Source organism: Ostrea edulis, chromosome 7 (genome assembly GCF_947568905.1).
Source record: "Ostrea edulis chromosome 7, xbOstEdul1.1, whole genome shotgun sequence".
NCBI classification, from domain to species: domain Eukaryota; kingdom Metazoa; phylum Mollusca; class Bivalvia; order Ostreida; family Ostreidae; genus Ostrea; species Ostrea edulis.
The window spans coordinates 27114606-27140005 of record NC_079170.1 but is presented as its reverse complement, the minus strand read 5'-3'; the positions used below and the strand labels follow the sequence as shown (position 1 = coordinate 27140005).

Below are 25400 nucleotides of genomic sequence, written 5' to 3'. Positions count from 1 at the left end.
TTACACTCATCCTTGTCAGCAAAACCAACCAAGCATATATGGTGGATATTCAGGCATTCAATCATTTCCATAGCATCCAGGGACTACCTAACACTTGGCAACCACCGGATGCTCACATCAATACATTTATTGCACATTTATCCATACACGGTTACAAGCAATCCACAGCTAAAGCATACATCTCTACCATTAGTTTTCATTGCAAACTCCATTGGAATGCGGATCTGACTAAGCATTTTATAGTGCAGAAATTGTTGCAGGGTATGAAGCGTACAAATTCAATGTCGGATGCACGTTTACCTATCACATTGGACATTTTGAAACTAATCATAAATAAACTACAGGTTGTATGCTCTAGCACGTATGAGACCCTTCTTTTTAAAGCATCATTTTCGCTAGCTTTTAATGCCTTGCTTAGGATAGGGGAATTTGCTTTGTCAAAGGGCAATTCTGTGGATCGGGTTTTACATATTGGGGACATTTCCCTCCACACTACTTATATAATAATTCACATTAGATATTCGAAAACTGACCAATTAGGAAGGGGTACCACATTGACAGTACATACGATGACCGGAACTACTTGTCCAATGCAGGCCATGCACGATTATATGGAGGTTAGGGCACCGAAATCGGGGCCATTATTTTGTCATTACTCTGGTCAGCCTTTTACTCGTTACCAATTTACCTCAGTTTTGTCACGATCGCTTTATTTAGCTGGGATAGACAGTAGGCGCTTCAAATCCCACTCGTTTCGCATTGGTGCAGCAACTACACTCGCACAACAAGGCATGTCAGCCAAAGTTATTCAAGCGGCAGGTCAATGGAGATCTGTTGCATATCAGTCATATATTCGCTAATCTCTTAACGTTCATATATGCCTTGGGTAAGTAGCATGCCTAACATTCACCAAGTTTTTCATATGTCAAATTAAAGTGTGGATTGTTGGATCCTCCATTATTAAGAGGGCAGCAGTGGCTGCCAGCTTCAGGACAGGGGGACCAACCCTTACCGTTCCAAACACGACCATTTGGTGGCAAGGTTACAGGGGTATGGATTTATTTGAGTTGGTGCCGAAAGTTAAAATATTAAAGCAGGTGCAACATGTTCATGATTTTATCGTTGTTCATGTGGGGCAAACAAGATAGGCCGTACCAACCTGAGGTCACTGGTCAGACTTCTTCAGTCAACTGTACTAGAAATAACCAAATTTTTTCCTAGTGTGAGATTAGTGTCGTCCTAACTTCTACCTAGATGTAGTTGGCGTTATTCTACGCAGATACAGGCAATGGAAAGCGCCAGAGCAAGAATTAACAGGAGGGTATTAGGTTAATAGCTTCAAAGGGTGGGACGTTCATCAAACATACACAGTTTGAAGCTAAGCCCGTTCACCTGTATCATTCTGATGGTGTGCATCTGTCACAGCTCGGGAATGACTTATTTTTGAATAATCTACAAGGTGCCCTTGAAACCTTCATTGGTGGCAGGATTAATGGATTTCCTTAGACCTGTTTCGATTTGCGGCAATCTGGTTAGCGGTGATCATTTAAGTTGGCGTACTGCCGCCGTCACCACGGTTCTGGGCATCCCTTGGTGACGGTTGCAGTCCCACAAGCGCTCCTGTTTCACGGGCGTGTGTGGCACGTGCAAGTGGCGTTTCAGCGCACCCCAACTCAAATGGAGGAACGCACCCAATATTCTACAGCTTCATGCCATGAATTTGAAAATTTGCAGTATTGATTGATAATTGAATTGCTGATTGATTGATTGAATTGTTGTTGACATTGAATTGTCGGACTATTGATTGATTGGTTATCTTAATCCTTGTATTATTGATTGATTTATTCATTTATTGTATTTGCATTTAGTGACGTTGTGCACTTGCGTTTACCCAGTGCACAATTCGTCCATCTGGGGACGTCACATTTGATTGATTGATTGTTGAGGGGTAGCCCCCAACCATCACCGCGGCCAAGAGCGCCAAAACAAATAAATACCGTTCATTATTATAGTGGTTGTACAGTGTTTTTTTTGGACAGGAATCGGTGATAAATGTTAAAATGTTCAACTACTGATGTGGAGAATTTAAACAAAACTAAATTACCACTATTTTATAAAGACATGTTGTGTTGCTTTAATGAATGTAAAAGCAAACTTAACTTTGATAAAAGATTACCTGATGATATTTTACAACAACCACTATGGAACAAAACAAATCTGAAATATAAAGGAAAACCCATTTTCTTCGATAATTGGGCGAGATCTGGTATCTTATATGTTAGTGATTTGTTTGATGATGGAAGTTTCTAAACCGCTAGAACAGTATTCAAATATTAATGACAAATCTAACTGGCTATGTGAATACAAAATTATTATGACAATCACGAGAAAAAGAAGACTGAACGATTTTTCAAATTCAAGCTGTGTAAATAAACAAAATGTCAATAATTTTAACTTCCTTCTTCGATTTACCAATATACTTAAAACATCAAGTAATTTTTTTTATAATTCAAATTGGATGAACATTTATAAATGTAAAATGAAAGATTTGAAATACAAACAGATAGCAGAATTCAGATATAAGTTATTGAAAAACTTATTATGTAATAATGCATATATTAGCAAATGGAAAAAAGATGCAAAGAATGAATGTACACACTGTAAGCAAGTTGAGACTACAAAACATTTGATTTACGAGTGTGATAATGTTTTAAATATATGGAACACTGTTAGCAGTTATCTATCCTTCAAAGTTCAATGGAAACACATTGTTCTTGTATTTTTTCCAGGTCAAAATGATAAAACCAAATCCTTAAATTTACTTATTACTTATATAGCCTATAGATTATACAAGCATAAAATGTTATGTAGATTAGATTCTTTAAGTGAAACGACTTTTAATATGTATAATCATGTTAAAAAATCATTATGTTTCTATACATCAGTATTGAAATATATATAAATGCAAAAGAGCATACATTTTTTGAACATCTTTGTAAATTAATGTAACTTCACTGCTGACCAGTATATACTATCCTTAAATATTTATCATTATAACTACACGGGAGTAATTTCTATGTTATTCTACCGTTGATATATCTACATCAACGTTGTATATGATATTTCTATGACTTCGAAAAATATTTGTTATTATACATAGAGTGATATTATGTATTTTCATATAAATTATATATATGCCTTATGAAAGGTGAAGATAACGAACAGTGATCAATCTGATAACTCCTACAAGTAATACAAAATAGATAGTTGGGCAAACACGGATCCCTGGACGCACCAGAGGTGGGATCAGGCGCCTAGGAGGAGTAAGCATCCCCTGTCGACAGGTCACACCCGCTGTGAGCCTTATATCCTGTTCAGGTAAACGGAGTTATCCACAGTCAAAATCAGTGTGAAAAGAACGGCTTATATAAAATAATAATCATGATAAAATACATTCAATACAATGGGACCCTGGCACCATTGGTGAGAATTATGCGGGAGTATCCGAGGATATTTTCTCCCAAATAATATGTATACTTTCTGAAATACTTGATGAAATTATAAAAAAAAAAAATATGTTCAAAAGTAAAATAAAAACTCGCCACTACTCTATGTGTAAAATCCAGAGGGCCGAAGACCCGAGGATATTAAATGGGACCCGAGGGCTGATATGACATATAACATGGATTTTAACATTCAATATTATATTTATCATATACATTGTACTGCATATGTGAAATATTAAATTGTTGGTTATATTAATATTCAATGAAAAAGCGAGGAGAAAAGTTATCGTTCTCATCAATTATGTAAAGAATGCAAGATTGAGAGTAGGGGAAACAAGGACCCCTGGACACACCAGAGGTAGGATCAGGTGTCGAAGAGTAGTAAGCATCCTCTGTGTACTAGGCACATCCACTCTTAGCCCAACATCTTGATAGGGTTAACGGAGTCACTTTCAGCTCCATGAGACATCCAAGTAATCATCTTCATGTCAATATTGCTAAAAATAGTGAAAAGACATCTATATCGTTTTTAGAATTAATACCCATCCACATGCAACTCAGACTCTACAGCTGCTGTAAACAAAGGTGACATAATCTGAATCAAAAAGACAAAAATGATGACCACGGTCTTTATAATGTCTTTTGTGGTTTTCTAATGAACACGCTATAATTCTGGTGGAGCAATATGGGTCTTTAAAAGACAAGCAGTATCCATCCATGTGTGTATAACAATATATATGAAAATAGAGACGCTCCCCTGATAATTGAGAAAATGTGCAATGACATGATTTGAATCGCGGTAGCTCTGTGGAAGAGCGTTTGCTTCGTAAACGGGAGGTCGTGCGTTCGAGCCGCGCTCGTTCCATGGCTGCTTGAAACCTAATACGTTAAAATAGGTAGTGATTGCTTCTTCGCCAAACGTTCGGTAATTTGAAGTAAGAATCACGGGTTGTTCGGATATGACCTTAAAAACGTAGGTCCCGTGTCGCGACAGCCGTTGGCACGATAAAGAACTATCACTACCACGGCCCTGGATACTAAGCATAGGTCTAAATTCGTGGTACTTTACCTACAGCTGGTGACGTCTCAATACGTGTGAAAAATTCTGGACGGGGCGTAAAAAGTAATCAATCATAACAAGATGACAACAGTATATTACAGAAACCAACAATATACCTGGGTTGTGTTCTAGATCATAGACGGCTAGCCTAGGGGCTAAGTATGGTGGCTGATTTGTGCCATTTTACATTTGATTTTTAATTGTTATTTCGAGGCGAAAAGACAACAAAACGATTTTTATTGACTTTTCGTCTCGAAATAGCGAAAAGACGACAAAATGATAATATTAGCTACTTTTCGCCTAAACATGACAAAAAGACGATGAATGGCACAAATCCGCAACCATACCTAGCCCTAGACTAGCCGTTACGATCTTTAACGCAGCCTTAAAATTTCTCTAGAACATGCTGTCATACCCACAATATATGGTTCACAAAGGTTTAAGGAAGGGTAACGTTTAAGTTAGGACAAGAGTTATCTCCCTACTTCAAAATAAATATTCCTCTGACACGGAATCATTAATGAATGCTGGTGAAAGATGAAGATAACGAACAATGATCAATCTCATAACTCCTATAAGCAATACAAAATAGATAGTTGGGCAAACACGGACCCCCTGAATATACCAGAGGAAGGATCGGATCAGGTGCCTGGGAGGCGTAAACATCCCCTGTCAACATACCACACCCGGTGTGTGCCCTATATCTAGATCAGGTAAACGGAGTTATCCGTAGTCAAAATCAGTGTGCCAAGAACAGCCCAACAATCAGCTTGAAACACTTCAGGCAGCATTTGGCCCAATGATAGGTTGTATTGGCAAACTAGATCGTTGTAACAACCATAGAATTTGCGAAATGCTGATTTTAAACGAGACTCTTGCACCATCAACTTGTTTGCCAGTAGGGAGATGTGAACACCACCTGCAGGTGATTTATGCGATGGTTTCCTGTAGATTCCATGACTGTATCTGTGGTTGGCACAAACAGTAACATTTTGATCTAAATCCGAATGCCAGAGGGCAGAACGGATGGCAAGTAGTCCAGGTTCACGTATTTCTCACTAAAATTGCACGATCTTAAATGTCCTAGAATTGCTCTTGAACAATCTTTAAAATAAATTCCAGCTGATTCCGGTGTAAATATGTGATGGGTTCCACGGTGGCTATCAAAATACTGTTGCAGAGCAGACATCAGTGGATGCTGCCATCTTGATTTTTAACCGCCACCTAGGTTTTGTGTACCAAAGGGACATAACTCGTACGGCAAATAATGTTTTTTTAAATAAAATTTTAGAAGTTCAATTTATCAAGTCCTTTAGCGTTACACAAGGCCGGGCATGTGGGTTATTAAGGAAAATACACATTTTGAGTGATAAAGAAATACATAATGATTATAATTTGATTGTACCAAAATGTTTCGAAAACTTGTTGATCGTTATGCGAATGAATACCACCCCCTCCATTGTGCTATCATCTGGTAACGAGGGACAATGACCACGGTTACCCATGGTCACGTGTGCTGAATTATGGTTGAGACTATCTAATAGCACTTGCAGGGCGGGGACCATAAATATTTTATCAAAGATATTTTTATCACTTCTGTTCAACGTGGTACCAGGTTTGTTTTTTCCAGTTTTTGATATTATTTATACAAATTTCATGTTTTTACCCTAATGTATCATTTGTTCAAATTTTATGTTTTTACCCCAACATATTATTTGTTCAAATTTCATGTTTTTACCCGAAAACTCGTAAACGTCAAAAAATCTGATTTATAATCACGGTACTATGTGCTTTAAAAAATACTTGTATGCAAAAAATATCGGTTATAGTAACATAATTCATCAAGTGAATAAAGGGTACAGTACATATTATAATTACATACACTTTTTGCTATATGCGACAAGTTATGTGATTAAATTTATAATAAACTCTTTGCATAACGCTCACGAATGATGTTTCCATCATATACACTCTATCTATATCAACATATGCACTTAATACATTCCATATTATACTGAAAGGTGAAAATAACGAACAGTGATCAATCTCATAACTCCTAACACAGAAAAGAAAGTTGGGCAAACACGGATCCCTGGATATACCAGAGGTGGGATGGGATGCCTAGGAGAAGTAAACATTTATCTTGATCAGGTAAACGTCGTTATCCATAGTCAAAATCAGTGTGCCAAGAACGGCCTAACAATCGATATGAAACATGTCAGTGATCATTTGACCCAACGATAGCTAGTATGGGTAAATTATATCGATATAACGACCATGTATCTAAATGTCGAGGTTTTATAAAATTTTAAGAGATTTGATATTATTCCGGGATTTACAATTTGAAGGAAAAAAAAGTAAAACTGGTGCTGTAATCGTTAAATTCACTTTTCATGAAAGCCACCTTGCCTTTTATACATTAGAGCAATATCATAGGGATGGTAATAAAATTGTAATTTTAGTATTGAGCTGTGTTTGATGTTATTGTAAGAAAAATATCGACAACACACCCAAATAGCGAAATATTTCAAAAGATTTCTCCCTCCTTGGGATCTGGGGATTCAATATTAAATCATCAATCGAAGAAATCTTGATTTGAATACCTTCAAATTAAAGAAATTCATTTTGCAACTGTAGGTCATAAGAAATTTAAAGTGAATTATGTTAAATATCCTACAACCCATCATGAAAATGTTTTTCCACATTTGAATATGTTTATTTTGAAAATATTTTTATCACTTTCAAATAAATGTAGAATATACATGTATTGATCTATGGATATCGAAAGTTCTACATAATGTAATCTTGAAAAGATTGGGGTTTTTTTGTTTTGTTTTTATACATGTATGTTCTGAACTTTTCATATTAAACATTTTAGTTTGTATAAATAACCCACATGACTTGTGACCTGTCAATATTGTATCCCTATCCTTTGCATGTATACGACAAAATGAAGTGATTCTTGCAATTGCAAGATGTGCAGACTAAGCGAGTTCATTTATAATCAGATATGATAATAACTGGTATCTCATTTGGAACAGTATATAGGGCTCACGGCGGGTGTGACCGGTCTACAGAGGATGCTTACTTCTCCTAGGCACCTGATCCTACCTCTGGTATATCCAGGAGTCCGTGTTTGCCCAACTCTCTATTTTGTAATGCTTATAGGAGTTATGAGATTGATCACTGTTCGTTATCTTCACCTTTCATCAGTGTGTACTGTATTGAAACCAATTTATACCACAATGCCAATGGTCGCTTTTAAAGTCCTGCTGTACAACTACACCCAGTGAGCGTCATTATGTTTTTAAATATCAGCACGTGTTGACAAACTGCGTTGGAGCATATCAGCCAACAAGCGGTGATTTCACTGCCCTTAAAAAGATATTAACAATATTTACTGTAGCTTGATGAGTCAAACAAGTAGAGATGTGTAGATACAACTCATAAAGATGGTATAAATATATCCATTTTGTTTTCTAAATTAACTCCCCCCCCCCCCCGAAATTACACGCTAGTCAGACGCTTTACCTACTGCAGAACAACGGTGGTGACATCTTAATCGAGGACAGGCCTGGTCAGGACGCAAAGCTGAACAATCATTGATTATTTAGTATCTTTTATTGCTTTCTAATGGCTGTGCTATAAATTTATTTGACAAATGTAAAAAGTTATCCGTTTAACATGCGCTAATTTTTTATATCATCGAACTGAAGAAAAAAAACCAAGAGAAACGTTGACATTGAAACAATGATCTGATGATTAGAATAAGATTACACAATGATACTCTGCGAAACTGGTTCCCTGTATGTGCTATTATCAAGTTATAAAAATAAATATCCAGTGGCAACAATGTTCCTGAACTTTCCTTAGAACGTGCAGTCATAGCCACAATAAACAGTTCACAAACAATAAGGACGGACAAGTCTATGTAAAAATGTGAGTTGTTCTAATTCAAAATGAAAAGTAATGAAACGGAAAAAGCTTTGATAAAATCACATGACTTAAAATGATCATAAGCAATCCAAAAAATTGTTTATCTTGTGTATTTTGTATATAAGAGCATTTCTCTAAAAAGAATACAAAAAATATAGATAAAAATCCTGGGGATTTCAGTAATTCGAAATACTCGTCTAGGAATATCTAGAATTGGACTGTAATTATGAAGAAAAAGTTTCAGACTACGCCGATAAGCTGGACATGGGGCAATATTTCAACAGTACAGTTTTATGACTTTAAGAATACCTTTCATGTAAGGAAGTTAAAATTTATTCTACACAAGTATAGCTGACACTGAGGTCGTATAAATACATTCAAGTACTGCTAATGACACTCTGATTCGCACTAGGTGTATATAGGGAGTAGGATTTGATATGTAGGTATTCCGATCTATTCTTAACATTACTGATTAATTCGTCTGACTGTAATTGTGACTGTAAATAAGCCTTAAAAACATAAGCTAAAACTGTTAAATCAGGTAAACATATTTCCGCTGAACCGTATTTTATAGTACTGATAAGTTCTGTTGGTTGTTATCATGACTGTAAATAAACATTAAAACTAGTGAGAACAATATCTTTAATGCAATGCATTGATTATGAGCTTGAAGTAGAAATATTTCTGTTGAATGTTTCACAGTTGTTGAATCCCGAGTAAAAGACATGTATTCTATATCTGCAGCAAATGTTAATATGTAGGAAAAAATTGAAGTCATTGTTCTTGATGATAAGCCAGTTAGCATGAACGTTGACTCCTTTTCAATTAAAAAGATATCATCTAGCTTTTTCATGTTTACAATTAGCAGAAATGAATCGCAATAATAAGTGTACCCCATAAAGCAAACATGTTAAATCATTGAATAGAAAAAACATCATATATATCTCTTTTATCAACTTTGTTAAGAAATAAACATAAATTTGATACAGGTCAAACATATAATATTTGCGAAGTGTTAAAGTTTTTCTAGAACAAATCTCAATCAAATTAATATATCGTAAATGAATTGAAATAGAATATATGGATTCAGAATGGAATTCTAGAGATTGAGAGTTCCCAGAAAAAGTTGTGAAATTTAACACGCAGGTCAGGTTGACTATATCAAAAGGTATCACGAAACTGTTCTCTCGAGTATTTAAATTCATCGGATACTACTGCATTGCTAGAATACTCAGTATCAAGTTTAGAAGCTGATAAATTTTTTTATTTGTGACATCAAAGTAATCGGAATAGAAATAAAACAATATCTCAGCTTATACTAAAGATATACCCTTCATCGTAAAATATGACCCTTCCAATCATCGTATACAATTCCCTTATAATAATGCAAAGACATTCTAATGAACACGGTAAAATAGATTAGACATGTGGAAATCGGTGTGAACCATGGTTTACTTGTTCAAACCTGGTACATTGTTGATGAAAAGTGAAGATAACGAACAGTCATCAATCTCGTAATTCCTATAAGCAATACAAAATAGACAGTTGGGCAAACACGGACCCCTGGACACACCAGGGATTTCCGACTTTCTCCACTCAGTTTAAGGTAATGAAGTCGTGGGCAACTGTTGGATTCTGATATATTGTACAAATAATTCGGAAAAAAGCATCATTAATCTAAGTGAACAAAGAGATACTGACAGGGGGCATAACACTATAAACTGTTTAACTGTGATAATGAAACTGTGGACTGAAGTGAAGATATTGTATGTTTTTTGCGCTAATATCAGGAACAAATCCAAATTATATCTTTTTATAACGTTATGTTTTTCAGAAGAGAGACATGATGAAATATTCATACTTTTTGTGCTGCACTGAGACTCATTTCTGGTGTCGTAAGTACAATTACACTGATATGATTATGTAAATGAAGAAATAAAAAAATTAATGGTAAATATCTCAAAAGAAAGAAACATATTGAATTTGTAATGTATTGAACAGGCTTGGTGAGAATAACATTTTGAAGTAGTGCATTTCATTTCAACTATCGAATTATTTTGGGCAATAAATTACTTTTGTCATTCGTCTCTTTCTTTAAATATTAAGTCATTACACCACCATTACCTTACTTAGGTGATGCATTGCCATTACAAAAACAGACAAATTAATGGAAAATATCTTAGAAGAAAAAATGGATATTATATATATTATTACAATTATCGTAATTATTTTGGGCATTAAATTACCTTTACCAATCGTCGTTGTCTTTAAAAAGTAAATCCTTACATTACCATTACCGTGCTTAACTAATGCATTGTCATTACATTATAGGATTAAAAAAAAAAAACTATTTATACAACTAATTGTTATTCATGGAACATAAATCGAGATATTCAGACATGCTTATTAATTGGTAACCACTGTGTTAAGCACTTCTCAAAACAATACAATTTTATATAGTAACATAATGTTAGCTTGGTGTTGTCAATCTAGCTTGATTTTGATGTTGGTATAGCCTTCATCTGAGACAGATTTAAAGGTAAATCTATACCCTTATCAATTTGATAACAAGTTTAATACAAAAGATGATATCAAAGAAATGTTTAGATGTAATTAAGTTCTCTTTTTTTGTTTAGGTCTGATTATCGTCAATATTATCATATGAATGATACGTGTATTTGATGGAAACATTGGAAAGTGCTACCTCTAGAAAACTATTGTACCAATCTGACTAAAATACAGACCTATACTATATATATATAATATAGGTCTGTGCTTTAGTCAGATTGCTATATTCCACTATGGTTGTGAACATGAACACTAAAAAAATCTACCCAAATGTACTTCGTACGATGATGTTTTATTTTTGTTTGACCACAGAGAGGAGGGAAGGTTGCCTTTACGGCCATTTTATCTAAAGACACAAAAGTGAGTGCTCATGCTGTGGTAAAGTATGATCACATGTTGACGAATTGGGGCGGGGCCTATCAACCGACAACTGGTGTTTTTACCGCCCCTATAACGGTCTCTACAGCATCTCTTGCAGCTTGATGAGTCTTCCAAGTAATTCTGTCCACGTCAATATTGCTAAGAATGGCGACAAGATGTCCGTTGTGTTTTCTAATGCCAACACATATCCACTTGCTAGTCAGACTCCACAGCTGCTGTTAAACAAGGGGGATAAAATCTGGATCCAGAACAGGAACGGAGTAAAAGCTAAATTTCATTACTACGGCTTTTATAATGTCTTTTCTGGTTTTCTAATTAACGAACTAGAAATATATTTGAGCAGCGTGAAGATTTATCAAACAGAAACTGCATTTATTCATGTGTTGATTCATTGTATCTTTTGATTAAAAAAACAAGAGGTCCATCAGCCTACAAACGCTCTCCTGATGACTGAGACGATGCACAATGGCACAATGTGCGTATTCTGAGAAACTGGTTTTCCTATAGGTTTCATAAAAAGATGACAACAGTACATTACAGATAGTAAAAATATACCTGAACTCTCCGTAGAACGTGCGGTCATAGCCTCAATACATGGGTCACACAGGGTAACAACAAGTGTTATCACTCTAGTTCATCTAGAACGAGCAAAAATAATCCATAATTTTTTTCTGTTGTGGTTCTTTAGAGTATTTCGATCAATTGTTTTCTGTAATTCTGAATATCCCTCTAAGAATATCGCGGATTAGACCATCTGAAATGATAAACAAAATACCGATAGGTCGAAATGGAAGTAATATCCTTATAATGCAGTTTTACAACCCGGAATGATCACATTTTCAATTTTTTCTCTCGCCGTTATTTGGATATTTTCATAAGATATATAGATAACAGATAATTCAGATATATAGTATTACATAGCATTACTCAGATCATATATAAGGAGTTTTTCTAAACTTTATTTTACCTTATGTTTCTCAATTCACATATAAAGACTGAAACAATATCTCATTCCAAAATACATATTTTGGGCATTAGACAGAGAGAATAAATAATGTAATAAAATTCATAATCAGTAAGTGAAGTTAAAGTATTTGTAAGAAACATGCAATGTAATTTTATATCATTACGGATATTGTAATGTGGTAGTGGTAGATGCTCTTTAGCTCGATCGGTAGAGTCATAGACTGTCGTGTCAGCGATCTTGGGTTCAGTCTTCAATAGATGTATATACATGACTGTTACATTTCGTCCCTAACGTGGGGCCCAGGTAATCTCTGGTGATTACCCGAAGAACTCCATCCCACAGACACGTTAGGGAGCGTCGTGACGCATCTCTCGCTGAGGGGAGACAATGTAGTAGTGTAAAATGCAGGACTCCCCTACTAGCTCTGGCTAGATGGCTAACCATTGAGCTTTCTCGGTAGAGCACTGGACTGTCGTGCCAGAAGTCTCGGTACGATTCTCAGCAAAGACAAAACCATATCTGCTACAGTAACATATTTCATCAAGTGAATATTGTACACAATACATCTTATACTTACATAACCTGTTTGCTATATGAGAAAATTTGATTTGGTGAATTCATAATATACCTTTCTATTATAGCAATCGTCATATTGGCATAAATTATCATGCCAATCGTGATATGTTTCTATTTTTACACTGTATTTATATTAAGATAAGCACTTAATGCATTCCATATTATAATAGATTTTTTCTACTTAATCATTAAAAACAGTAGAAAATGTTCTTAATTCCATAACGAGTTTCTCTTATTTGGTGTACAATTGGAAAAAAAATGAAAGAGATTTGAAACTGTATCCCTCGTCAAATATTTTTTTTTCACATACAAGCCTTTGGAGGGTATCCATAAAAAACACCGCGTCTAAATTATAAATAAAAGGAGTACCAATTCATTTCTCACATGACTCTTTCATTTATTAACTCTGTTGATTTGAGATTGAATTTCCACCAACAATTTAAAGTTCATTCCAAGTGCTAATAAAAAACTACAAAAGTATATACAAGTAATTCTATTGCTTTTAATAAGTCATATTGGTATTTTGTTTTTACAAGATACATAGATCTACAGTAAATTACCCCCTTCTTTTCAGGCATACCCCTACCACGGTAATTTCTTTAGTCTTTTCTCTATTTCTGTCTATTTCAAACAATTTCATTCTTGATTGTAGACTTGAAAGTTACCCCACATTTTCTACTTTATCATTACGCCCATATAGAAATGCAATACCCAAAGTTCTAATCCAGTGATCATCACCTGTTTCAGCACGTGACTCGATAATGTTTCTGTAAGTTGACACCAGATTTGGATGTGGGATGATAGGAAATATAGAGGTATTCTAATCTATAATAATAAGCAACATTTTAAAAATGCAGTTTATAAACTTCAATATCTCCTAGCTTGTTGCTACAAATTATTCTTTACAAATGTAACTCATTCTGATGAGGCATACATGAAATCAAATATCGATAACATCAAAGGAGTTTGGAACCAGATGGCGATACCATCAATTATTAAAATAATATGTGGGCATTCTGATCATAACGGGATCCATTATATTTGAAATGTAGTTTTATAAATTTGAATATCTGGGTTTTTGATGTTAACATTTGTTCTTTACAAATGTAACTGATACTGGAGCCGCATAAACAAAATTAAGTATCGATATTATGTATGTAATTCATCACCAGATGTGGTGATGGAATGGTATATAATATGTAGGTATTCTGATATATTCTCAACCTTACTTTACAGTACCGTGAAGCCGTGGTGGTAAGTACGACTATAAATAAACCGTAGCATTCGTAAAACAATGTATTTAATACAATATTTTATGTAGAAATGTCTTCGAAAAGTTTTAATGATGTTGGCTTCTGAGTATGAAAATCATAATTATGAGCTCTTGCAAATATCAAATTCTAAGAGAACAATCGGAGGCATCATGATTATTTTAGTCAACCCTATTCAAAGAAAAACGTATTGAGTGACATTGCTTCTTGATAAATGCTAATAATTTGTGCGATTGTGCTGTCGGTACTGAGAAGTTCTGATAATTACTGCGATTCTGCTGTCGATACCGATAGGTTCTGATAATTACTGATAATTTTACTGCTGCACTGGTGATTTCTATCAAGTACTGAGAAATTCTGATATTTACTCTGAGTTTTGCTATTTACTGATAAGTACTCAGAAAAAATATCAACGGTACATTGTACTGAGAAGCGCTTATGAGGGCTGTGGTTATTGTTCTCCGTGCAGCAGGTGTGAAAACTGGTTGTGGGCCAAAACAAAACGACACGATAAAGGTGCTGTTTCAAACATGATTCCTAATGATATATACATTGTTTGTCTGCTTATTGAGATAATTACAAAAATATCAAACATTAGTAAAATGAAGAGGGAACTTGGGATTTTTGAAATTGTTTGTAATTTACCTCTCTGCATTTCTTGTGTTTTCAGCTAATCTTATTTACTTAATTTCTCAATTAAAACGTAAGAAAATAACTTGTTGAAGGTAAATTAATTGAGAGATTCCTGAAAAGGTGATGATAACGAAGGGTAATCAATCTCATAACTCCTATAAGGAATTCAAAAATAAGATTTCAGCAAACACAGACCCTTTACATATCAGAGGCGGGATTAGGTGATAAGGAGGAGTAACCATCCCCTGTCGACCGATCGAAACCCTTGTTGGACATATATCTTAATCATGTAAACGGAGTAATACGTAGTCAAAATCAGTGTGTGCAGATCGACCTAACAATTTCATGGTTATAACAACCATATAATGTTAAATTAATCTTTTATTTGAATTGATATTCAGCAAATGAGAAGTACGTTTCTAATTATTATATTCAGAACAATCATCAACAATTCTCAAAGTGATTTTTCTTTCTCCGGCCATTGTGGTGTTTACGCTCGATGTGTATTTGCCCGTGCACATTTTCACATCTTCTGCCAAAAGCTAATTTGTGTTAGAAAAACCAGTCTGTTAAACAAAAAATATGAAATAATTAAAGAAGAAAAATATCTGCATTTCATAAAGAAACAGGAAAAATGTATGAATAAATGAAGTTAGCGAACAATGATCAATCTAATAAATTGCAATAAAGAATACAAAATTAAGAGTGGGACAAACACGGACCCATGCACACAACAATAGTGCGGTTAGGTATCTAGAAGGAGTAAGTATCCCCTGTTGACCAGTCACATCAGCCATAGAAAAGCTTTTTATTCTAACGTTATATATCCAAAACTTTTAAAATTCTTTACTAATGTATGATATATATTTTTGTAATTGTGAGCAGTGCGTGGTGTTATCAAACGTCAATTCATTGGTTGTCGATACATGCACTCCTTACGTTAGTATCGGATATGTACATGTACGTGTTACCTGTCGAGACTATCTGCACAAATAAATCGGAAACACTGATGAGAAGTGAAGGGTAGGAAAAATGATCCCCTTTTATACCATGCGAACCCTTTAGATGTAACAATAGTATATTTTTCTAATATGTAAGCTTTAAGGGGAATATTATTGTGACATGTTTAAAGTCACTGCGCAACTCGAACTAACGTACTTAGGTCTTGGTTGTCGTAACATACATTGATTATGACTTTAACCAAAGTCATATTTTCGAAATACAAAACCATAAATCATAACAGCTGGGGCCTTATTGTGATTAAATAATTTTGTGTAAATTCCGTTATGACGTGTTTTAGCAAATATGAGGTACATGTAACGACACAAGCGGGTGATTTTCGACTCCATGTCTACATTGTTTACGTTGACAGTAGATAGAGTTTGACATATGTCACGGTACTACATGTTATTATATACCTCTAGACCTGTGTAATCTGTTCAAAATAGAAATGTAACACGGAATCGCAACAAGTCGAACAGAATCTCTGCACAATTTTAAAGATGTAGCCAAATTGAACGACAATAAACTTGGTGCTAAAAATTTTGCAAAATTATCATCATGCCGGAGTAATAATAAATATTTTGTATTATATTCCGATATTTCGTAAATAATGAAAATAATTGAAAAATATCTTTACCCGAGGACTAAACATTTTGTCGGCATATAGGTACATGTGGTACCGCTTACGTATATACCTCTACCTGTACATGTAAAACTTATACGGTACCAATTTTGATGCACCAGATGCGCATTTCGACAAATAATGTCTCTTCAGTGATGCTCAACCGAAATGTTTGAAGTCCGAAATAACGATAAATTTGCTAGAGATATTTTAGGGAAAAACATGTATATACTGTCTGAGTGTTGTGAATTATTTAATGCAATTCATTGGTTCATTTATGATACATGCAACCTCAAGTACTATAATAAGTAGAAAAATACAAAGCAGGCTACGAATTATTTAGCACTGATTTCTGCATATGCATGGTGGAATTTATTACCGATCGATTTACTCATCAAAGAAAATGGCTCCAAATGAATTGTGCATGCATGCATTTTTTGGGGCAAAAATAAATGAAATGTACGTAAGTTTAATTGCTTATTTGAATCAAAATCATATAATGTTAGATGTTTGGATTTAAAATAAGATCGGCCGATACGTGTCTATGACATAAAACAGAGGAAATGCGGAATCGGCAAAATCAAAACTTACTTATCATCCTGTATCTGCTCTCATCAAATAATGATTGTATGCTTTAAATCTAACATAGTACATGCATTATACCAAATCTAATTTTCATTTGCAGATCGGGGTGAGGTGGGGGGGGGGGAGACTTGAACGCGTGTTCCAGACTGCCTCTCTTCTTCTTTAAAACAGGCATATTTGTTACTCAAATTCCATATTCACATAGACCCGATCCCACCCCTCCCCAGATTGCGTAAAAAGAAAACCAAACCAAACATTTGATTATAATTCTTGTGTAATTTTTTAAAACAATAAAGATGGGGATCTAGAGGAGATGAAGCACTAACCCCTCCCTCCTTCTAGGCACCTGATCCCCCCTCTGGTGTGTCCAGGAGTCCGTGTTTGCCCAACTATCTATTTTATATTCCTTATAGGAGTTATGAGATTGATCACTGATCAGTTTCTCCAAATTCATTAAAAGTTTTATGAAAATGTTTAGTGCACCCACCTTGTTACACCCCTTCCCTTTTCGAAAGGTTTTTAATTTCCCCAGAATATTGGTTGAAACTTAAGAATAGTTAGAATCAATAACAATCAAATAATTTATACATGCATGTAAACAATATTTGCAGTTTAGAGTGGTACATAGTTATGTAGATCTACGTTATGTAATTTATTTAAGTGAGTATCTAGTTAAATCACTAATGATCCAATTAGAATGTGTCGATCATCCGTTGATTCATGTCAATTTTATTATTTATTTTTTTCACAGTTGATACTTTTACTAAAATAAATTACACTGATTCAGTTACAACTAATGGCACAAGACTATCTTAGATTATTAAATACTAAGGCGCAACTGTATCAATATCGGATGTCAGATTATTGATTGATTGAATTATTTTTTCGAAGCAAAATGAGGCTGTATATACGGATGTATATTTAATTGCTGTTATAAAATTTAGAAATTCATTTCAAAATTAAGGATTATCTCCCTCATGCATAGCTCTTATCCTTGGACGAATTTAGCTCCACTTTTTTGGCACGCTGTTTTTGGCTATATTTAGCTCTAAAACTTCATAATTATTTCGGATTTCAAACATTTCGGTTGAGCATCACTGAAGAGACATTATTTGTCGAAATGCGCATCTGGTGCATCAAAATTGGTACCGTATAAGTTTTACATTCAAAACAATCCGAGCCAAAAATTTGATTATAGTCGTTAAATAATCTCTAAAGTATTAAAGTTTTAATGAGATCAGTATATTTAGGTTGGTCAGTGATATCTATAAGTTTTTTTTATTTGGTTCGGTACCTTTATGTATTTTTAAAATGAAATTTCAAAAAAATCTATATACATTCATACAGGATACAATTTTTTGGCGTTTATCTTAACAATTAACTCTCAAACGCAAAAAGACAGAGGAAATTAAGACCGTTTGGTTTCCAAATTGAATCCGTTTGATACCAACTAAATCATTTTCACAAATTAATTACTTTTAAGAGCATAATATTTAAACGTTGTGTTTGATGTTTTCAAAAAATGTGTTGTAGAGAAAGAATAATCGGTCCAATTTCTGTTTGTAGCAATTTTCAATGACCTCTGATGACCTTCAGATCATCATATCTTTTTATCCAATTCATTAATATGCCAATAGTTGTGGTTAGTCCTGTAGCCATGGATGCCGTCATTAGATCATAGCAAAATAGTTAAAATCCAATTACATTCAGTAAATGTTTTAGCCATTTTCCTAGAAAACTCTATCCTCAAAAAGATATTTTTAGAGGCGCTGAGGAAATTCGGACTGGATTTTGGGTAATTTGTTTTTGTGTTCCATTTAAAATATTTCCACATCACATATACTCTTTGTATCATGGTCCTTAAATATATTCATTTTACAACCTGTTTGTTTGTTGTACATATTTTTGGATCTACAACTGCTAAATTTTAGCCTTTGGTGTTTTTTGCAACATTGTTGGGTTCAGGGGTTGTTTCCATAGAAACAACTCATTGACATATATATATAATTTGTCATTTTTCAAACAGAAGAAACCACCTTTCTATGATAAAATGATTTTTAGATGAATCTGACTACTTTCATCTCATCATCATATCCCCCTAACTCATATTCTCCCCTAGAAGATACCCACCATTGTATATTATGTAACATGTTACAAACAGCATACACAATTCATTGATGATTTTAAAATGAAGTTCTGATAAACGCAGTAAAATAGATGATATATGCATAAGTTAATGATTCTGTGTATTTTTGTGTGAAATCGGTAGACAATGAAGAAAGCATTTGAGAACTATTTGTGAAAATATGATGAATAAAAATACGTCAGCTGGGTATGGTTTACAATGTGATTTTGTGTACAATATGATATATCGTGTACAATATCATACATTGGTTTCTTTTTTTGGAGATTAGTAATATGTGATCATAATGACGATTGATTTGAAAATAAGTTTGACGAATGTGAAGGTGACAATAGAGATCCTGAAATCTAATCTAACACTCACTATTTTGACTGCATTAATGAAAATGTGAACTGATCTGAAGATATTGCAAATTTTGGCGCTAATATAAGAGATATATATAATTGTTTTGATATATCTTTTTCAGAAAAAAACATGATGAAGTGTGTTGTTTTTCTTGCTGTACTGGGACTCGTTTCTGGTTGTCGTAAGTATGATTACAATCTTCTTATTTTTGTAATTGAAGGAATAAAAAGCAAAACGAAGATGAAAAAAATAGCCACTGAACTTGCAGTGCATGGGTAGTACTAATCCCGGGACACACCAGAGATAAGATCAGGTGCCTAAGCGGTGTAATCATCCCCTTTTCCGGTCAAACCCGCCGTGAGCCCTACATCCTGATGATGTAAACGGGGTAATCCGCAGTTAAACCGAGTATCTTAAAAACAGTCTAACAATTGGTATGGAATACGTCAGCCAACATTCGACCTAACAACAGGTTGTATTTTCAAACAAGAGCATTAATTTGCAAAATTCTGACGTCACACAAGACTTTTGAAACCCCCTAACATTAACTTATTTGACAGTAACTTGCCTTGATCAAAAATTGACCATAGAACATGTTCTCATGTATCTAATCAGTTGAGAGACATAAACAACACATGCAAGTGATAATAGAATATTGTTGCATCAATATTCGAAGTTGGCGATGGAGAAGCTGAAGTAGTCATAAAGTTGAGTTGTCAGTTTGTCATGAACATATGTGTTCAATGAGATATCAAAATATGAATGGGATATCGAAAAGAATCTTTGGTGTCTTTTATTTCGAGTTCATAGGGATATATCACATCAACATATTAATAGAAATAGACATTGTGAATAGGTAAAACGTCGATATATTTAAACACGCCAGACCACAGCAAGACATTTTTTCTTCTCTTGTAGAAGGTTTTGAATGAATTCTGCCTCATAGAATGTTAACAAAATGGCTAATAAATGAGCACAATTCGTGTCAATGGGAATTCTAACGGACTGTTTAAAGATTTGATCTCCAAAGACGACGTAGATATTGTCAATGAACCACTCCTGCCTCGTTTTTATATCAACTTGAGAGTACTTACGTGTAGAATGAAAATGATGTCTAAGAAAGAAATTTTATTAATGATTATCACAATATGAACCTTTATCTGTTCCATTTTTATTGAAAGAGCAATATTTAAGATGTTAAAAAGATAGTCTTTGATTTATTGTGAGGAATGATCGTGTAAAGTGTTGAAAACCATACGTTTTGATGCTCTTCATTAGGGAAAAACTTTGTGATTTAAAAGTTTTGAAAAGTTCTTTGGAATGTTAGAGAATCCACATTGGATTCACATCACTGCTTGTATATATTGTGATAGAATACGTTTGAAGTATCTCATTCAAAGCAGTTGATATATCTCCAAGGAACAGAGATAGGGATTCGGTAAATCATTTACTGGATACAGCAAAATACCTCTTTAAAAATTTTTGTGAAGGTTTGGATCAAATACAAATTTCAAAGTATAAAGATGAATTGATTATGATTTCATGTAAATCACTAGAATATTGTTTCCCTTCTTTGATCAAATACATTGACTTAATCTTATATTACTAGTATCTGCTGACGGTAGTTGGCATAGGATATTAAGTACATGGTCACATCAGCCTTGTTATGCTACAATACGCAAGTTCCGAGTTACACAAACATTATTTCTTTGTGGATCTCTTTCGCATTTTATGACGTATGGTGGGTACACAATGCACACATTATATCGTAGACTGGCATTGTACATAACGATTACGTACGATTAATGTAATAAAAGCGTAACTTTTGTTTAAATCAATCACTGGTATGTACATTCTGGCCATATCAAGCATGATTTGTTTGAATAAGATCGTCAAATTGGTTTTTAAATCATTATTCGTTTCCTCTTCTACACGAGTGTCGCTTTTATCATAGAAAGAAGGCAATTAACAGTATTTGTTTGAGCCATTCTGTTATCCGATACTCATAAACTCACTAAAGTTGCCTTTCCCCTGAGATAGGATGGTCTCAGAAACTCTGGATATCATCTTTTAAGAAATAATACAACGATAGTAATTAGCAAATGCACACACTGTCATCATATTTTACGTCATAATTTACGGAAGAGTTTGATAAAGGGAAATAATTCTTGGGGAACTCGGAACTTCCGTATTGATTGTCGTTATGAGAATTTTTTCACATAATAATTTTAAATGAACAGACGTTTGAGTTACGCATTTTGAAAAAGAGAAAGCAGAAAGTCTTAATGATATTTGAATAACTGATAAGAATAATAATTGGAATACTTGAACTAGACATTAGATGAAAGGTGAAGATAACGAAGAGTGATCAATCTGATAACCTCAATAAGCAATTAAAAATAGAGTTGGTAAACACTGTTCCCTGGATACACATAGGAGGAGTAAGCATCCCCTGTCGACCGGTCACACCCGTCGTGTGCCCTAGATCTTGATCAGATAAACGGAGTTATCTGTAGTTAAAATCAGTGTGCCAAGAACGGTCTAACAATCGGTATGAAACACGTCAAACAGATCTGACCAAATGATAGGTTGTATTTGCAAACTAAATCGTTATAACATTAGATATATTTAGCTTAGGTATGATAATATAAAGTGGTATGCAATAAAAACTGCATATTGCTAGTGGCAAATTGCAAATTTTCACCCTTTGGAAATTTTAGAACATGAACAATTTTTAAAAAGATATTCAGAAAATGCACGAAGTACTAAAATGTAATTCATGTTTAACAGAGAGAGGACCGAGTGTTGCTTTCACAGCCCTTCTGTCCAAAGACACAACAGTGGCCGCTTATGCTGTGGTGAAGTATGATCACGTGTTGACAAATTGGGGAGGAGCCTATCAACCAACAACCGGCGTTTTTACTGCCCCCTATAACGGTCTCTACAGCTTCTCCTGTAGCTTGATGAGTCTCCCAAAGAATCATGTTCATCTAGGAATAATGAAGAATGGTATCAGATTATCCGTGGTGTTTTCTGCAGCCAAAACCTATCCACAATCCAGTCAGACCTTACACTTATTACTAAACAAAGGCGACAAAATATGGATGCGGAACAATAATAATGTTGCAGCAAAGATCCATGATGGTAAAGTGTATAATGTGTTTTCTGGTGTTCTGATAAATGAACTGTAAACCTGTGTCTATAATAAATGAAGGATATTGTAAAGGAAGGAAACCTATGGTGTTGAACATAGTTATGGAAAATTCAAATATTCATAATTTACTCAGATTTGCGTTGAATAATTTCCATGATATGATGGTATCACAATTGAACTTAACGTTCCAACTGATTCACAGTCAAATAACTACTGCTAAGTCAGAAATGGTTCTGGTTTTAGATCACCAGAGTCATAAGCGTTTCGTTTATATCACATACTTCCAATAATTTTTTATATTATTTTAAAATAGCAGTTCACGTGAATTGGTCACTCTTAAAGACATTCTACGTCTGGCATTACATAGAAACATGCTTTCCAAAATCCATGTTAGAATATATTAGCTAATTTTCAAGTACGCGAGAAACATGAAATATGCAACTTCTGAACGGATTCAAACAGGAAACACAATGTTTTTAAAAGTAGAGTTGCATTACATATTTGAATTTATGTCCAACTCTCTATTTTGTATTGGTTATAAGAGTTATGAGATTGATCACTGTTCGTTATCTTCACCTTTCATGAAGACTTCGCCCTTAATGAAAAGTTTTCTTTTTGAATCAAATCGATCTAACAGAAGACATAAATGGGGACACAAAACATTGGATTATGAACATTTTTGAAACTTTCGTTGCACGACTACATCAAACAACTATGTTCAAAACGTAAAAAAAACGCCACTACTATATGTGTAAAATCCTGAGGGCCGAAGACCCGATGATTTTAAATGGGGCCCGAGGGCTGATATGAAATATGACATGGATTTTAACATTTAATATTATACATTTATTGCATTATAGTGAGGGAGATATGTATATTTATTCATTCAAGAAAAATCATATTCCCTGAGGGCAACGCCCTAGGGGAATATGAATTTTTGGGGGGTGAATAAATCTTTCTATCTCCCGAACATTCATGTAATAAATTGTTTATTATACCGAAAAAAAAAAGAATACAAAAGTGCATTTGAAATTGGAGTCCGCTCATCTATACATTGTATGTAGCTGAGATCGCCCTAAAGGTAACACCGATCCGTCAACGTATTACGGTAGAGGGTACAGACAACGAAATACAGTGATATGATAACCAGCTTTTGTATTTCCATTCTCCTTAAATGCTAATTTACTTGCTTGATTTTGTATCCACTAAAACTATGCGCTTAAACTGTCTATCAGACACCCGTATATTTCTGTCATACAACTATGAAAGTAGAATGACTTATTGTGACGTCTACCTTGACGTTAAATTTATGAAAATTGCACGAGGCTGCCCAAGGGGTAAATATGATAGGGAGATATGATGTTTGAGAGGGAGATATGAAGTTTTGTCATCCCTGGCACGTGACCGTCTAGACCAATCAGATTATGCGTTGCATGGATTTCTCATACTGAGGTATAATAATATATGTATCATATACTGCATATCTGAAATATCAAATTGTTGGTTATACTAATATCAAATGAAAAAGCGAGGAGAAAAGTGATCATTCTCATCAAGTATGTAAAAAATGCAAGATTGAGAGTAGGGGAAACACGGACCCCTTGACACACCAAAGGTAGAATCAGGTGTCGAAGAGTAGTAAGCATCCCCTGTGTACTAGGTACATCCACTCTTAGCCCAACATCTTGATCGGGCTAACAGAGTTATCCGTAGTCAAAATCAGTGTGCCAAGAACGGCATAACAATTGGTTTGAAACAAGTCAGACAGCATTTGACGTAATTGAAATCAATATATAATAAAGGATCTAACAATTGGTATGGATCAGGCCAGACAGCATTGAACCTAATGAGAGGACATATTTGCAAATTATATCATAACGACCATAGAATTTGCGAAATGAGACTGTTGAAATCCCACTAAGATCAACTTATTTGTCAGTAACCTGCCTCAATTTAACATGTTAAAATCCATGTCATATGTCATATCACCCTGAGGGCCGAATACTTGAGGGCTGATATGATATAGTACAAGGATTTTGGCATGTGATATTATACTTATCATATACTGCATTTTTTTCATGCCCTTATGATATGTACATACATGTGGAATAGAGTTTCTAGAGTTTTTGTTATTAGATACGGAGTCCCAGAGTTGAATTCATATATCTAAATAGTTGGCAAACACGGACCCCTGGACACACCAGAGGTGGGATCAGGTGCCTAGGAGGAGTAAGAATCCCCTGTCGACCGATTAGATCCGCCGTGAGCCCTATATCATGATCAGGTAAACGGAGTTATCCGTAGTCAAAATCAGTGTGCCAACAATGGCCTAACAATTTGTCAGCATTTCGCAAATTATATGGTCGTTATAACGATCTAGTTCGTCAATACAACCTCGCATTGGGTCAAATGCTGTCTGAAGTGTTTCATACCGATTGTTAAGCCGTTCTTGGCACACTGATTTTGACTGCGGATAACTCCGTTTACCTGATCAGGATATGGGGCTCACGGTGGGTGTGACCGGTCAACAGGGGATGCTTACTCCTCCTAGGCACCTCATCCCACCTCTGGTGTGTCCAGGGGTCCGTGTTTGCCCAACTATCTATTTTGTATTGCTTGTAGGAGTTATGAGATTGATCACTGTTCGTTAT

General features: G+C 34.6%; 1 protein-coding gene across 1 annotated transcript; it reads left to right on the top strand.

The window, feature by feature from the left end:
- Positions 1-14205: 14205 nt before the first annotated feature.
- Positions 14206-22829, top strand: LOC125653442 (complement C1q-like protein 2). The gene is made up of 3 exons (XM_048882893.2): positions 14206-14248; positions 19717-19776; positions 22386-22829. Exons 2-3 carry the CDS (start codon positions 19725-19727, stop codon positions 22784-22786), a joined length of 453 nt encoding a protein of 150 aa, XP_048738850.1. The 5' UTR covers positions 14206-14248; positions 19717-19724; the 3' UTR covers positions 22787-22829.
- The last annotated feature ends 2571 nt before the right edge of the window (positions 22830-25400 follow it).

Coding starts and splice junctions, on each gene's coding strand:
- LOC125653442 (XM_048882893.2), top strand. CDS start 19,725: ATGATGAAGTGTGTTGTTTTTCTTGCTGTACTGGGACTCGTTTCTGGT. Junction 19,777..22,385: donor GGGACTCGTTTCTGGTTGTC/GTAAGTATGATT, acceptor CATGTTTAACAG/AGAGAGGACCGAGTGTTGCT.